Below are 14,862 nucleotides of genomic sequence, written 5' to 3' on the forward strand. Positions count from 1 at the left end.
TGCTTTACAGCTTGCTCAAAACTTCCTTCCATTTTACTTGATCATAATTTCAGTATCCTTAGTTTGGTTACCAAAACTGAGTAAGAGGAAGCATAAAAGTTTTAAGTAATTAGGAATAACTACCAGCCCCTTTAAAAAAAGAGAGCGAGAGAGAGAGAGAGAAAGTACCACTTCTTTTAAAAATAATGTCTCTTAGAAGGAGCACTGAATTAGAACAGAGAAACCAAAATCCCCATTCTGACATAATCATCTGATTGTGGGTTCTTGAGTAAGTTATTTCACTTCCTTAGACCTTGGTTTTCTCATAGGTCACAGAGCAAACAAAAAGAAGAAGCAGGGCTTAAACTTTGTACTTCATCCAAGCAGTACCACATTTGGGGGGCAACAAGCAGGCCTAGGTAGCGTGTCTACAGACAGGAGTATAACTAGATAACTCAGGAGAAACAATTAAGGAAAGTTTAATTGGCTATTGCCTTGATGAATTTTGAAAACTATCAAAGTACTGCTGCATTAATATTAGAAATGGGTTGCAAAACAGTAAATTGAGTGAGGCTAGGTAAATTGTATGTATACACCATTTAATGAGGTAGAGGTTTCATAAAAATTTTGCTAATATAACAAGAAAATAATTGGATTATAAATATAGACAACACAGTTTCCTTAACATAATCATCATGGGGGCTTAATGATCACTATCTCCTAAGAAATTGCTTTTGAAACAGTTACATTTAGCTTTCTTCTCTTGACTTGCTTTTGATCTCTGCCCTATAGAAAATGTAATTTTCTTTCCCTGTTTCCTTTCAATTCTCTGGATTTTTACCTTTACTCTTCATGCTCTCTTTATCATTCTCATTTACATGTTTTCTCTGGACCTTTTATTCTCCTAGGTATTTTTCATTTTTCACTGCACTTTCTCAACATTAATCTCTACTGTCACTGCTAAGTACCATTAGAGTTTAGTCCAAGGGAGGTTATAGACCTGTCCTTGTGTAATAAAAGTAATAAAGGAGAAATAAGTTTTCTTGGAAAACAGATTTTTCTTTGTTGTAAGTCCTATATATATATATTTTTTACCACTGTACCAGCACTGATCCATTCTCCTCAATTATTCCATCCAGATGCCACCAGCATCAAATAGGTCACAGGTTTGCTAACCTGAAGGTGAATCCTCTCTAAGAACTCCTGCAGAGTCTTGGGTTTTTCTATTCCACTCTTTCGGTGTGCCTTTATTTTCTTGGGGGCTGCTTCCTCTTCGGAGATGACATCCACATAAATAAATTTGAAGTTTCCCACCTTATTGTTCAACATTCCTGTCCACATCCCCACTGGCGTTTTGCAGATAATGTCTATGATGTCTCCTTTCTAAAGACAAAGAAATATACCAGCGAGTTTTCAGAGAACTTTGGTGCTATGACAATTAGTAGAAAGAACGGAATCATAGAAAATTAGAATGATGAGGGAATATGATAAGGGAGGTTACTGATAACAGAAATAAATCTAAGAGAAAATTTCTTTTAAAAGTTCAAGGGAACTCTTTGCTAGTAATAATGAAGAACACTTCAACAAGCTTGAAGAAAAGCTCCTACATGCATTTGATGACATCTTTATGTTTTTGGTATATCAACTTACGAACTTACAATTGTAGGGCACAATGGAATTTACAAAGTACTTTTGCATATAGTGAGTCATTTTATGCCCATGACACATTTCTTAAGTACATATACAAGGTATCTTTATAACTCTAAATATTATGGAAAAGAAATGCAAACATTAAATAACTTCCCAAACTCATGGCAGTCAGTTGTCTGAACTCAAAAAATGATGCTCTCTTCATTCAGCTTGTCAAAGCAATAGATATATAGCAAAGCTCGAGCTATCATTCCTGGAGGGGCTCTCAAATGGGGAAGGGAAAGAAAAAGAAGTCTCTGTCCATGCTTCTAGTTCATCTGAAAAATTTACAGTAAAAAACCATCTAAAGTATTGCATTCATCTAAAATCGTGAAACTGTTAAGAGCTTCGTATATCTAAACATGTAACAAAAGTATGTGTGTGTGCACTAAGGATAAATTATGCTACTGAATTATTTCAGAGAAGATAATACTTAGATTGAGCTTCACAACAGAGTTTGGATTGAAATACGAATGAAGCCCATTAGGATGGACAAACCAGTTGGTCTTTTTCTTCATTCATCTCAAAGACTCTGATTGCTGCAGGGTGCCAGTTACCAGCAAGATTAGAAAACCCCCAGGGGTACTTCTTTGTAAAGAAAATTGATTTCTACACAAATACAGTGCCTACATTTAAAAGTCATATTTCCTCCTTTGAGACTTACAAGTTTCTACCCCAGAGAGGACATTATAGATTCTGATACGGGGACTACCCTCAAACAAACAAAACATTGAGTCTGCTACTAAAAATGTCTTTTCCTCATGTTCTAGGAGTGTGTGTTCTCCCATCTAAAACACACATTGTCAATGTGATTAAAAGACTTGATCTTTCTGATTTGTGATCATCTGCTTGTCTGACCTTATGAGCTGTTCATCTGGTTCTTCCTGCCTTTAACCATGGGGAATCAAATCCTGGGCTAGATGGGATCAGCTAAGCAGACCTAGAAAATCCCCAGAAGCTCTAGGGGAGGTTTCTAAGCATGGGAGCTCTATGCTGCATCCTTCCTATTATCCTCTAAACTTATAAAAGCATACGTTCCGGGAAAGCCCTCAGGTCACCAAGCAAAGACCCAATTTCATTATGGATAAGACCCTTGATATAAACAATGGCATTCAATCCTCAGTGGTAACTGGGGGATTCTTACTGTGTCCTGCAAGAGCTCTACAAATAGCACCTTAGACAGCATAAGTGGTGGGGCGCTGGTATGGTATTATAGGGCAGGTGGAAAGCTCTCCTGAGTCAAAATGTGTTCAGTTTGTTCCCTTCTACACCCTCCCCCAACATTACTAGGCTACAAATATTCCTTCCCCAAAACTTTAACTTAGACTTCAAATCATTTCATAGAAACGACTAAGGAGCTAACTATGGACAATAATGTTCTCCTCATTCTCCCGCTGAGCTTACTCTGGTTTGTTACAATAGAAGGGATAAAGAGAAGAGCAGAGTGTCTTGAATGTTAAATAATAACATCAATACTTCATAACTTATAACTGCTGGTTAACATTGGCTTGGTGTTGATAGTATAGAAAAGTCATAATTTCTGTCCTTTTAGCTATATCAGTTTGTGTTACTAAAAGGAATAATTTAACATGTATAAAATACTTTAGCACCAAACCTTCTATTTGTATGATTGCAAAAGCACCTCCCCTCTAGTGTGAGTAGGACTATGAAAACGATGGATTTCCCACCCATGATTATGTTGTATTTTATGGTGCAAGGGACTATGCGGATGTAACTACTGTCCCAAATTAGTTAATGTTGTAATTAAGAGGGAGATTATCTGGGTGTTTCTGACTTTATCAGGTAGGAGCTCTTGAAGAGATTTGAAACATGAGTGAGCTTTTCCCCTGCAGGCTTTGAAGGAGCAAACTGCCATGTTGCAGAGAGGACCATGGCTGGCAACCTCAAGGGTCCGAGAGTGACTCCCAGACAATATCCAGCAAGAAAGCAGGAGTCTCAGTCCTACAACCACAAGCAACTGAATTCTGCCTTGGAAGAGGACCTGAGCCCCAGGGAGATTACAGCTCCAGCTGTCACCTGGATTTTAGCCCAGTGAGACCTTAAGCAGGGAATGCAGTTGGGCCATGACCAAATGTTTGACCTATAGAACTGTGAGGTAATACATTTGTGTTGTTTAAAGTCCCTGAGCTTGTGGAAATTTGTTCCACAGCAATAGAAAACGAATACAGAGAACAAGAGTTAAGAAGAGGGAATTCAGGAGGGAATATCATTGGGAGAAAGATGTCTGGTTATTCATAGCAACTAACTTAAGCACTGAAGTTGCCCAACCAAGTCTGGTTCCCAAGGGAGTTGCTGTGGGCGGCTCTTGCCTGAAATCGCCATCTTTTCTCTCTCTCCTTTTAACTCCAGCAAGTATCAGGCAGAGCTGGGCGCCTCCAGTAACCTGTGAGGCTTTTGGCTTTCAGAAAAATGTAAACAATTTCTTCTCCCCTGATAGGCTTGGATTCTGCGTTACCTCCGTGACAGCAACTTAGGCTGTAGCCTCAACAGAATCTGATTCCCCTATCCCACCTCATGTATTCTGCTCAAATTCTTGCCACAGGAACCCAGTCCTCAGTCCCACTGTGGAGAAGAACACACTCGCCACCCCTCCCCCCTGCCCATGCTTGTACTTCCTGACACAGATCATACCTCCAGTGCTAGACAAACCACACGGAATGCAGATACGAGGTGCACACACCTTGATTTTGAGGGAGTCAGTGTCATAGGGGCTTGGTGTAAAATCAGTATGTACTCTGGCGCGGCCACAGAAGGGTCCAGAGTAGGGGCCATCATCATCAAGTCGAAAGCTATCCCGGTTACTTGTACCACCATCTGAACAGCTTGTTATTCCGCCTGATGAAAGCAAAGCAGAGGTTAACAGTTCTCACTGAAGGTTCATAACATTCTGAACCATCGTCTGGATACAGCTAAGCAGGGATAATGCTGAAGCACTGGATGCCAACCTTTTGAGGGGGTTCTAAGTGATGGGTTCCTATTTTTTCTGCCTCCCAGTCACTCTCCATCATTGACCTCTGTCCTCTGAGCCGTTTCTGAACTTTCTCCAGCCAATCTGACCATTCTTTCCTCAACCACTAACCCAAACACCCTCTCACTACAGTCTCTGTGATCTGATCTGGTAGCACAGTGTTTTGAGCATTGAACACTTGCTAAAGAGGCAGACGATACAGACTTAACTCCCTATACAGGCCAGACAATTCATTTTGTACCTGTAAACAAAGACAAAAACCTATAGCAACAGTTTGACCTTTATGTGCTACTGATCACAAATGGTCAAAGCATAAGACTACAGGGTTCCCTATACTTATCACAATGTAGCTAGAATGCTCTCCCAAACATCCTATTATGTACCAAAAGCCATTTTGAAACAACATCTCTATGCATAAAAGGTAGCACTTTTGCTTGTGTGAATGTGAAGGAAAAAGAGAAAGTGTGTTCCAGTGTCTATATTCCCAAGTGGTTCTAAACTTTCTAAAGTGGGCTTTTAAAATTGCTCCAAATCCTTGTTCTCTGGTCCTTTTCCCTTCTGAGTTTGAACCTCAAGGGAAAAAAAGAAAAAAGATTCCATTTTTGCTGCCTGCAGGATGGGGGCAAGAATGGCTCCCAGTGGAAGTAACTCTCGGTTTCTCCACCACTCTCAACACTCTCCACTACTTTCACTTTCTCCTTCAGTGTGGCCTTTCAGTGCTCTGTTCAAAGACAAAACAGCCCTGGTTTCTCTACTATTTTTCAAATAATTATGGAAATAAGGTAAAGAACCTTAGAGATGTTCTATATTGAATATGAACCGTTGTAAGAAAGGGTGAGTTGCATGTAACTAAGAAACTAAGTTGTGTATGACAATAGCTAAGTGGGCCACCATCTCCTTACACCTTCCCTTCCGTGGCCACCCCTGGCGCTGGCTTTTCATGGTACATTCCAGTTAGTAAAATTCTACCCACATTCAGCATTACAATTGAGAATTTTAAAACTTCCAGCAGAAGTGAATAGTTATAAAATCTGAATTTCACACATGCAAAAATATATCCTTCAAATGTTTCTACATTAGTTTTTTTTTTTTTCCACAAAATAACTCTTCTTCAGCCAATAGGAAAAGTAGGTCTTTGAGATCTATCTTCAAATAACAGAAGCAGTTGATTAAAAAGGAAATGGAAAATAAACCTTGCAAAAAAAGAAAACATTTAAAAGCCCTGAAAAGATCAGAGGGATGTATAACAGTATACACATAAAAAAGTTATAAGGTGCCCTGTAGTTTCATTCAAATACTGTAGCAGGCTATGTGACTGAAACCTGAACGACTTCCCTCTTGGAAACAATGATTTTAGAAAATCCTTGTTGAATGCATGCTGCTTCCTTTTGTCACCCGGTGATATTCCTTCTATTTAGTATTTACATTTGTATTTCATTCTTGACTCACTAATGCTGGATGGACACCTAAAAAGTAAATGTGGGAATTGATGCATACATCCTGCTCTTTTCAGAATACTTCAGGCAAAAAAGAACAGAAAGGAAGGAAAAAGTGAGGACAGGAGAAGGGAAAAAAAGAGAAGAAAGAAAGAAAGGAAAGGAGGGAGAGAAGAAAGGAAGAGGAGAAGGAAGGAAGGAAGAAAAGAAGGAGGAAAAAAGGAAAGGAAGGAGAAAGGGAGGGAAGGAAGAAGAGACAGAACAGGATTTCATTTATCTGAACACGTCAAGTCATTTTAAAAATTTTGACTCAAGATAATGCTAGTTCTCCTAAGCAAACATTTTTATTTTAGGGATGCAGATTTTAGTCACCCAACATGATCTTTTTGAGGCATATCCCCAAGAGTTCTGCCAACTACAGTGTTAAAAGTTTCAAAATAATACATAATTCTGTCGAATATATTGTGTATCATTTTAAACACCAGCAGCTCTATGGATTCAGCAATCCTACATTTTCACTATTTCTCTTATCAAGTAGCTGGAAACTTTTTGCTAATTTGATAAGCCCCAGAGAAGCCAATCTGTTGTTGGTTTTCATTTGAATTTGTTTCTCTCTCTTTTTTTTTAATTCCAGTATTATTAACATAACAGTGTTATATCAGTTTCAGGTGTACAGTATAGTGATTCAACACTTCAGTACATTTACACAGTGCTCATCATGATAAGTGTACTCTTCAGTCTCCATCACCTATTTCACCCATCCCCCATCCACCTCCCCTCTGGTAACCATCAAGTTTGTTCTCTATAGTTAAAAATCTGCTGTTTTTAATTAGCTTAGCCCTCCCAGTAAGGATCTTGTCCCTTATTCTATAGGCTTACTTGATGAACTCCGCCCACTGTAGAGACTATCCATGGAGTCACTGGCTTTGAGGGAGACCTTCTCTGTGTGAGATCCAATCATTGGGTCACTGTTCCGATATGGGAGGGCACCCTCTCCAACTTCCTCATCCTTCAGAAAAAACATATCAGAGGTTAAATGCAGAGAACTGATTTCCATGGAGATATCCACTTGATTTAACAAACAAGACATGTTTTAGCAATAAAATACTTAGGAATACATCAGCATAAAATATGAGGGTCATTAATCTTTAGTTCAATTTCGAGCAAAACATGTTATACTTGGAAAAATTCTTTAGATGAAACATTCCACATTATGGAATTCAAATGAAATTATAATAATTCATTTTGTAAATTAGTATGAATATCATATTGAGGCTACTTAATCAGAAATGTTAGATTTATTAACATCTATGCTTTATCTGTTAAAGCACTTTTATTTATTCATGTTCTCCTTATCATCTATTTACCACCATTACTAATCCTTTGAGATCTGATATTACAAGTTTAAATTCTACAGAGTTGTTTCATGTCAGTTATTTGCACCCTATCAGATCACTAGATATGAATAAAACATGCACATTTTGCAATTCTAAAGTGAAGCTTATCTAAGAAGCTTTACAAATCGTCATACCGAGCTTGCACACCTAGTCAAGTGAAAAGCAAATCCTGCATAAAATTCGGAAAGACAGACAATTTCAAAACAAATTACATCTGCTTGAAAACATCTCAAATGTCTTCCATATTTAGATAGTTTGGACAAAACCTATAAATTTCTTAATATTCATCAAAATGTAATTCAATATTCCTCATTTATGAGCATTTCTAAACATCGATAAAACTTCAGAATACATATATGATATATACTCAGTTTGATTCTCTGCTTATACCCATTCCTTTATTCATTTGTTCAGTCATTCAACACAAATTTAGAGAACACCTTGTAAGGACCTGGCACTGTTTTTGGGAACTGGGGATACCATAGTAAACAAGATAACACGGTCCCTGCTCTAATGAGATACGTTTTAGTGTGTTAGGGTTTGTGTGTGTGTGTGTGTGTGTTTGTGTTTAGTGTTTGGGGAGGTGTGTGTAAACAAAACGCAAAAGAAAATTTCAGGGAATAAGTGCTATGAAGGAAATAAAACAGTGATGTGAGAGGATTAGCTACTGGATTAGGGTTAGGGGAAGATTGGCTGATTTCGATGGAGTAGCCTCCAAAGACCTCCTCTGTAGGGTAATATATGCTCTGAATTCTTGACCTGAATGTTAAGATATAACTTGTATAAAGAATTGGAGGCAGTTTTCCAAGCAAAAAGAATAGCAAGAACAAAATAACTCAACTCAGAATTAGCTTGGGTTGTGAGCGGGAAGACCAGGCCAATGTAGCTGGAGCTGAGTGAGAGCAAAGAGAGTGTTAGAAAATGAGCTCAGAGAAGTACACTGAAGTCAGATCAGGAAGAGCTTTATAGATCAAGTGTAGTGGTCATGGAAATGTGTCACTCAGATCTTTTGCTGTGAGACCCTTCTTTACTGACAGCCCCAGCTACTGAATTCACCATGGTGTCTGCATGGAGGCCATGCTCTCTGCCAGTGACTGAAACAGTGGGGGTACCATTTGAGTCCATTCTGTGGGATACAGGGCTCCTCTAATGGAAAACTTTGGTTCAGGGACTATCTACCAGTCTGGCTAACACTTTCTTCCTCTCCTTTCACAGTGTCAGACTTGCACTGTTGTCTGAAGGCTTTCCCTATCCAGTTCTTTCTCTATCCTTCACATTCATTTTCCCCAATAGTCTTTGGTGTGTCCATTGCCTTTCTTAGGACCTGCTTCTCAGAGGACTGGAATGAACATACTATAGTAAGGGAAGGCATTGTGAAGGCATTGTAAAATTTTAACCAAGGGGCATGATGTGTTCTGAATTCCACTTTAGAGCCTTCTGGCTTTTGTGTGGAGAATGGCTTTTATGGAGGAAAGAGTGGAAGAAAGATGACCAATTAGGTGGTTTTATGGCAGTCTAGGCAAGAGAAGTTGTTCTTGGTTGGTTGGTTGGTTGGTCTAAAGCAGGAATAGTTTACATAGAGAAATTAGGAGTTTTAGATAAGATTTTGGAGTTTGAGCCAAGAGGAGGTGGTGATGAACTGGTGTGAAAAGTGAGAGAAAAAAGGAATTTGGAATGATTCTTGGGCTTTCTTCTTTCTTTACTTCCTTCCTTCCTACCTTACTTCTTCTCTTTCCTTTTCTTCTCTGTTCTGTTCTTTTCTCTTCTTTCCATCTAGAGTTATGGCAATGTTGTCTATTACTACTGGGAAGACTGGACAAGAAACATGTTTTTTGGTAGAGCATGGAGAATTAATAATTCAGTTTTGAATATATTGGGTTCCAGAAACCTATTGTACATATAGATAATGATATTGAATATGCAGTTTGTTGGTTTTTTTTAAACATATGTTTAGTTTAGGGTTTTTTTTTAAGATTTTATTTATTTATTTGAGAGAGAGACAGCACAGAGGGAGAGGGAGAGGGAGAGGGAGAAGCAGGCTCCCGATGCAGAGATCCCAGGACCCTGAGATCATGACCTGAGCACCGACTGAGCCACCCAGGCACTCCCACAATTGGTTGTTTAAGTACAACAGATAAGATATTATAGCTAGAGATTAATTGCAGAAAAACAAAGTGATGAGACTAGATGAGATCACTGAGGGGGAGAGTAGACTGAGTAGAGCATCTAGGAATAAGCCTCAGAAGGACTCAATATTTAGAGAGACAGTCTTTCCAAAGCCAAGAAAGGAAACTCTGAGAAAGAAAGAAAGCCAGAAGAATGCTCAGTTAAAGAAACCAAGAAAAGAGAATGTTTCAAATGTATTGAAATCATTACTTGTGTCAAATACGGTTGAAAAGTAATGTAAGAAGTAAGAAAAGTGACCAGTAAATTCAGCCACACAGAGGTTAATATCGATTATGATTACTGTTTTAATGGATTATTGGGGACGGAAGTCCTACTGAAGTGGGTTAAAAAGAGAATGGACTAAGACTTACAGATCAATGTAACAGAATTGAGAGTCAGAAATAAACCCATATATAATTATGACCATGTATTTATTATCAATAGATTTTCAACAAGGGTGCCAAGAAAAAACAACAGTAAAATAATTGTCCTTTTAACAAATTAGTGTTGTGACAACTTGATATCCATATTCGAAAGAATGAAGATGGACTCCTACTACACTCCATAGAAAAATTAGTAGATCATACACCAAAATTTAAGAGCTACAGCTGTAAACTCTTGGAAGAAAGCACAGGAGTAAATCTTTGTGAACTTAAGTTAAACAATAGTTTTTTAATTGCAATATTAAAAGTTAAATGACAAAAAAATGGATAAATTGAGCTATATCAAATTATAAACATCTGTGCTACAAATGATACCATCAAAAAAGTGAAAATATAGTCCACAGAATGGGAGAAAATATATCATATTGCAAATCATATATCTGATAAGGTACTTGCATCCAGGATATATTTTTAAAAAGCTTAAAAGTCAACAATAAAAAAACCCCAAATAACCCAATTAAAAAATGGGCAAAAGATTTGAGTAAACATTTTTTTTTAATTTTTTTTAAAGATTTTATTTATTTAGTTGACTGAAAGAGAGAGAGAGAGAGCACAAGCAGCGGGAACCTCAGGCAGAGGGAGAGAGAGAAGCATGCTCCCTGCTGAACAGGGAGCCCGACATGGGGCTCCATCCTAGGATCCTGGGATCGTGACCTGAGCTGAAGGCAGACACTTACTCGACTGAGCCACCCAGGTGTCCCTGAGTAAACATTTCTTTAAAGAAGATATACAAATGGCTCATAAGAACACGACAAGATTCTCAGCATCATTAGTCATCAGGGAAGAGCATATCAAAGCCACACTGAAATTCCACTTCACACCCACCAGGAAGGCTAGCATCGAAAAGACAGTAACAAGTGTTGGCAAGCATGTAGAGAAACCGGAACCCTCACACATTGCTAGTGGAAATGTAAAATGATGCAACTGCTTTGGGAAGCAGGTTGCCAATCAAAATATCAGATAGTTACCATATACCCAAGAGAAACAAAAGAATATTTCCACACAAAAACTCATAAATATTTATGGCAGTATTATTTACAATAGCCAGAAAGTGAAAACAACTCAAATGTCTATCAACTGATGAAAAGAAAAATAAAATGTAGTTTATGTGTAAAATGGAATATTATTTGGCAATAAAAAGAAATGAAGTACTGATGTTTGTTACAACATATGACATATCGTTCTTCATATACTACATGTGTGATCTTTCTGAGCCTCCATTTCCTCTATTAACATAGGAGTCATAATGGTTTTTTTCCATCTAACTTCTGAGGGAGAAAATAGATGTTGAAGTCCTTCCTAAAGGACCAAGTGATTCTCTATCTAGAAGAAGAATCTGTTGACTATTAAAAAAAAATTAATAGAAAAAACCAATGATTAGCAGAGTATACTTACCTTTTCCTCAGAAAGGGCTTTGATGTACTTTTTACCCACTTTTTTCTTCATTGTCCAGGAAATAGCTCTCATTTTTTTCCCTAAACCTCCTCCATTATTTGAAGTTTTATTTTGTTCTCCACTTTCATTTATGGGTTCCCCTTCATATGCCTAGTTAGAATTGTTTACAAAAGACAGAATAATAAAGCAATAAAAATCATTGATCTGAAAACATTATTAAAGAGAAGATTTCAGATTTGTGGGTTTCCTATGTATTATGTTCAGCAGCCTCCAAAACTTCAATCTGAATATAATACATATTTTTAAAGTTGTCCAAGCCTGGTTACATGTGTTACAAACTCAGAAAATAAAACTTGCGATATCGAAGGACCTGAGCTTCACACTTAAACATTTTTTTTAAAGAATTTTAGTTATTCCTTGAATAGCTGTACAGTAGAGCCACTCTAATTTTTCCCATTTTTTTAAAAGATTTTATTTATTTATTGGGTGGGGGGAGGAGAGCGATAGAGCACGAGCAAGGGGAGAGGCAGAGGGAGAGGGAGAAGCAGGCTTCCCGCTGAGCAGGGGGCCCGATGCGGGGCTCGATCCCAGGACCCTGGGATCATGACCTGAGCCGAAGGCAGATGCTTAACCAGCTGAGCCACCCAGGCACCCCAGGTTTTCCCATTTTTGAGATGGGCAAAAGAGAATTAAATGACAGGCATAATGAGTGATTAAGTCTACATAGATGGAGATATTTTATTGGGGCCTTTAGAAAGGCTATAGCATGTATTCATGCTTAACGGGCATTAAAATATCCTCTTGATTCTTTAGAAATTGAAATAGTCATTTGTAAAAAAGTTTTGAAGTAAATCTGAGAAAGTGCAATTTTTTCTTCTTGCAGGTGAGTATCCCATGCATATTTCCCACATTCTCAAACAATAGTAAATGTGAAGTTGGTCTAGCCATTAGTATACAAATCTTCATGTAATTCATATGTAGTGTATTCTAAGTATTTAACAGTATCTGATACTTTGTTTGATTGATTATTGCCTGCCCACTATGAGGTATGCTCCATGAGCCTAGAGATTTTATATTTTTTATTTATTCTGAACATCTAGAACACTTTCAGGAACATAACTGACACTTGATATTTTTTGAATAAGCAAAACTTCTCATGTAGAACTTTGGAGTGTTTTTTTTTTTTCTTGAAGGACCTATTGGGTTATATATCCTCAATATCTTAGATTTCAAGAAAGGACCCTTAAGGGTCATCTAGTCTAGCATTGCCCACCATTCTTGATGGGTGGACAGACAGATATTTCCTGAATATAAAAAAAATTAGGGGAAACTTCCCTTTAGTTAACTTGAATATTTAATTTGTGTTTTTGTTGTACTTAAGATTTATTTATTTATTTTAGAGAGGGAGAACATGCATGGGGGTAGGAGGTAGAGGAAGGAGGGAGGGAGTCTCAAGTAGATTCCCTGCAGGCCCAGCACGGGGCTGAATCTCACAAGCCTGAGATATGACCTGAGCCGAAGTCAAGAGTTGGATGCTTAACTGACTAAGCCACCCAGGCTCTCCTTGAATATTTTAATAGGAAGGTTTAACCACATAGTTAACAAAATTATTAGTCAATATTATGTTTTACTTCATATCTTACCCCAAATTGCCTATGATAAATACGAATGGACAGCCTATTTAAGTCCTCATTGAACTTTAATTTCTACATTCAAGGTTATAAAAGGCAGATTCTTCGCTTAATTCAAAAGCCCTGAATAAAATATAACTTGAATTTTTTAAATTTAGCCTTTAAATTTTTAAAATTAGCCTTTTCTTTTCTCTTCTCTCTACTTAAGCTCTATCTTCACTGTAAAATTACAAACTAAAAACAAAACAAAACAACCCATAAAAAAACAACAAAAAAGAAAGTATATTATTTTATGACTGTGTTAAATTACCGTTGCCTAAGCTTCAAGAAAGTATCACAAATACTTTTTTTAAAGATTTTTATTTATTTATTTGACAGAGAGAGAACACAAGCAGGGGGAGGGGCAGGCAGAGGGGAGGGAGAAGCAGGCTCCCCGCTGAGCAAGGAGCCCCATGTGGGGCTGGATCCCAGGTTGCTGAGATCATGACCTGAGCTGAAGGCAGAGGCTTAACCAACTGAGCCACCCAGGTGCCCCAGTATTACAAATATTTTTAGTTTTAGGTTTTTCTATTGTTTCTTACAGACGTTTCAAAAAAACTACCTCAGCATATTTTCAACTTTCACATTTTTCCATGCTGTTCTTTTTCATAGTCTGAATCACAACTTTATTAGATATTTATTTACAGTTGTTGTCATTGTTGCTTTTCTATCTGTCTCTCCCTCTATACTTTAGCCTTCATGAAGTAGGGATTTTCATCAATTGCAACAGTAATTTTTGAGTGCCTAATGGAAACACTGTCATAGAGTAGGTGCCCAAGAAATACCTGTTGAATGAATGCTGAATTGCTGAAAAATGTGTGAACTACTTTTTCAGGGTCACTAAATTCTTTCACAAATTACTAAGCCACCATTACTCATCAATGAACCTGAATGAGTCTGAGCTACTTTTACAGGTTAACCCTAGAATTATAAACTAAACAGCAGATTCTACTGTGTAGAATCTACAATCTATGTGTGATTATGGGAAATTAAAGGTTTATATAAGATGTTAATTGAGAATGAAATTATATGGGGTTTCTCACTATATACATATATTGTCTTATTTAAAACTAAATAAATGTGGATAAACTATATAGCTATTTATAGGTTTATCCATAAGCATGTGTATATAAATAATATACATATATGTAAAGGGGATATATTATACACACACGCATATATGTGTACTAATGGATATATTTATAAAGTAATACTAAATGTCATTCTATTTTCATTTTTTTATTTAGAATATCCATTACTGAAATACCAATATTTAAAAATATTATAGATACATACACATAGGAATCTGAAAAGTATATTGAGAAATTAAATATAACAGGAAAAATTCTTTATAAAATAAACATACAATAATGAGAATGAATAATTAAGAAATACATAAGATCCAAAACCTATTGATCTAAAATGTATCACATGTGGAGTTGCTGAATCAGGTTTAATGATAAACATTATTTTTAATTTTCTCAGTATATATCCCTCCTCTCTACTGTTTGGTCAGTTGTTAAGCTTTTCATTAATCACATCACAGTTGGCCTGTCATTTGTGAGATAGTATAACAGAAATGCAAACTTGAAGTCAGACAAGATGTTGAGTTCTGCCTTTGTCATTTATTAACTGTGTAATTTAGAAGTACCTTTACTCAACGAAATGTATTTCTTCATTGGTAAAATAATAATACTA

General features: G+C 37.0%; 1 protein-coding gene across 3 annotated transcripts in view; it reads right to left on the reverse strand.

The window, feature by feature from the left end:
- Nucleotides 1-14,862, reverse strand: part of SAMSN1 (SAM domain, SH3 domain and nuclear localization signals 1) — a 131,859-nt gene that overhangs the window by 12,214 nt on the left and 104,783 nt on the right. For all 3 annotated transcript variants that reach the window (XM_031030442.2, XM_081798780.1, XM_006735541.3), the window contains 4 exons: nucleotides 11,495-11,644; nucleotides 6,973-7,102; nucleotides 4,370-4,524; nucleotides 1,156-1,362 (listed from right to left, as the gene is read on the reverse strand). In XM_031030442.2, coding sequence (XP_030886302.2) covers nucleotides 1,156-1,362; nucleotides 4,370-4,524; nucleotides 6,973-7,102; nucleotides 11,495-11,644 — 642 coding nt within the window. The remainder of the gene's footprint in view (nucleotides 1-1,155; nucleotides 1,363-4,369; nucleotides 4,525-6,972; nucleotides 7,103-11,494; nucleotides 11,645-14,862) is intronic.

This window comes from Leptonychotes weddellii, chromosome 1 (assembly GCF_054177405.1).
Source record: "Leptonychotes weddellii isolate Sample4059 chromosome 1, ASM5417740v2, whole genome shotgun sequence".
Taxonomy (NCBI): domain Eukaryota; kingdom Metazoa; phylum Chordata; class Mammalia; order Carnivora; family Phocidae; genus Leptonychotes; species Leptonychotes weddellii.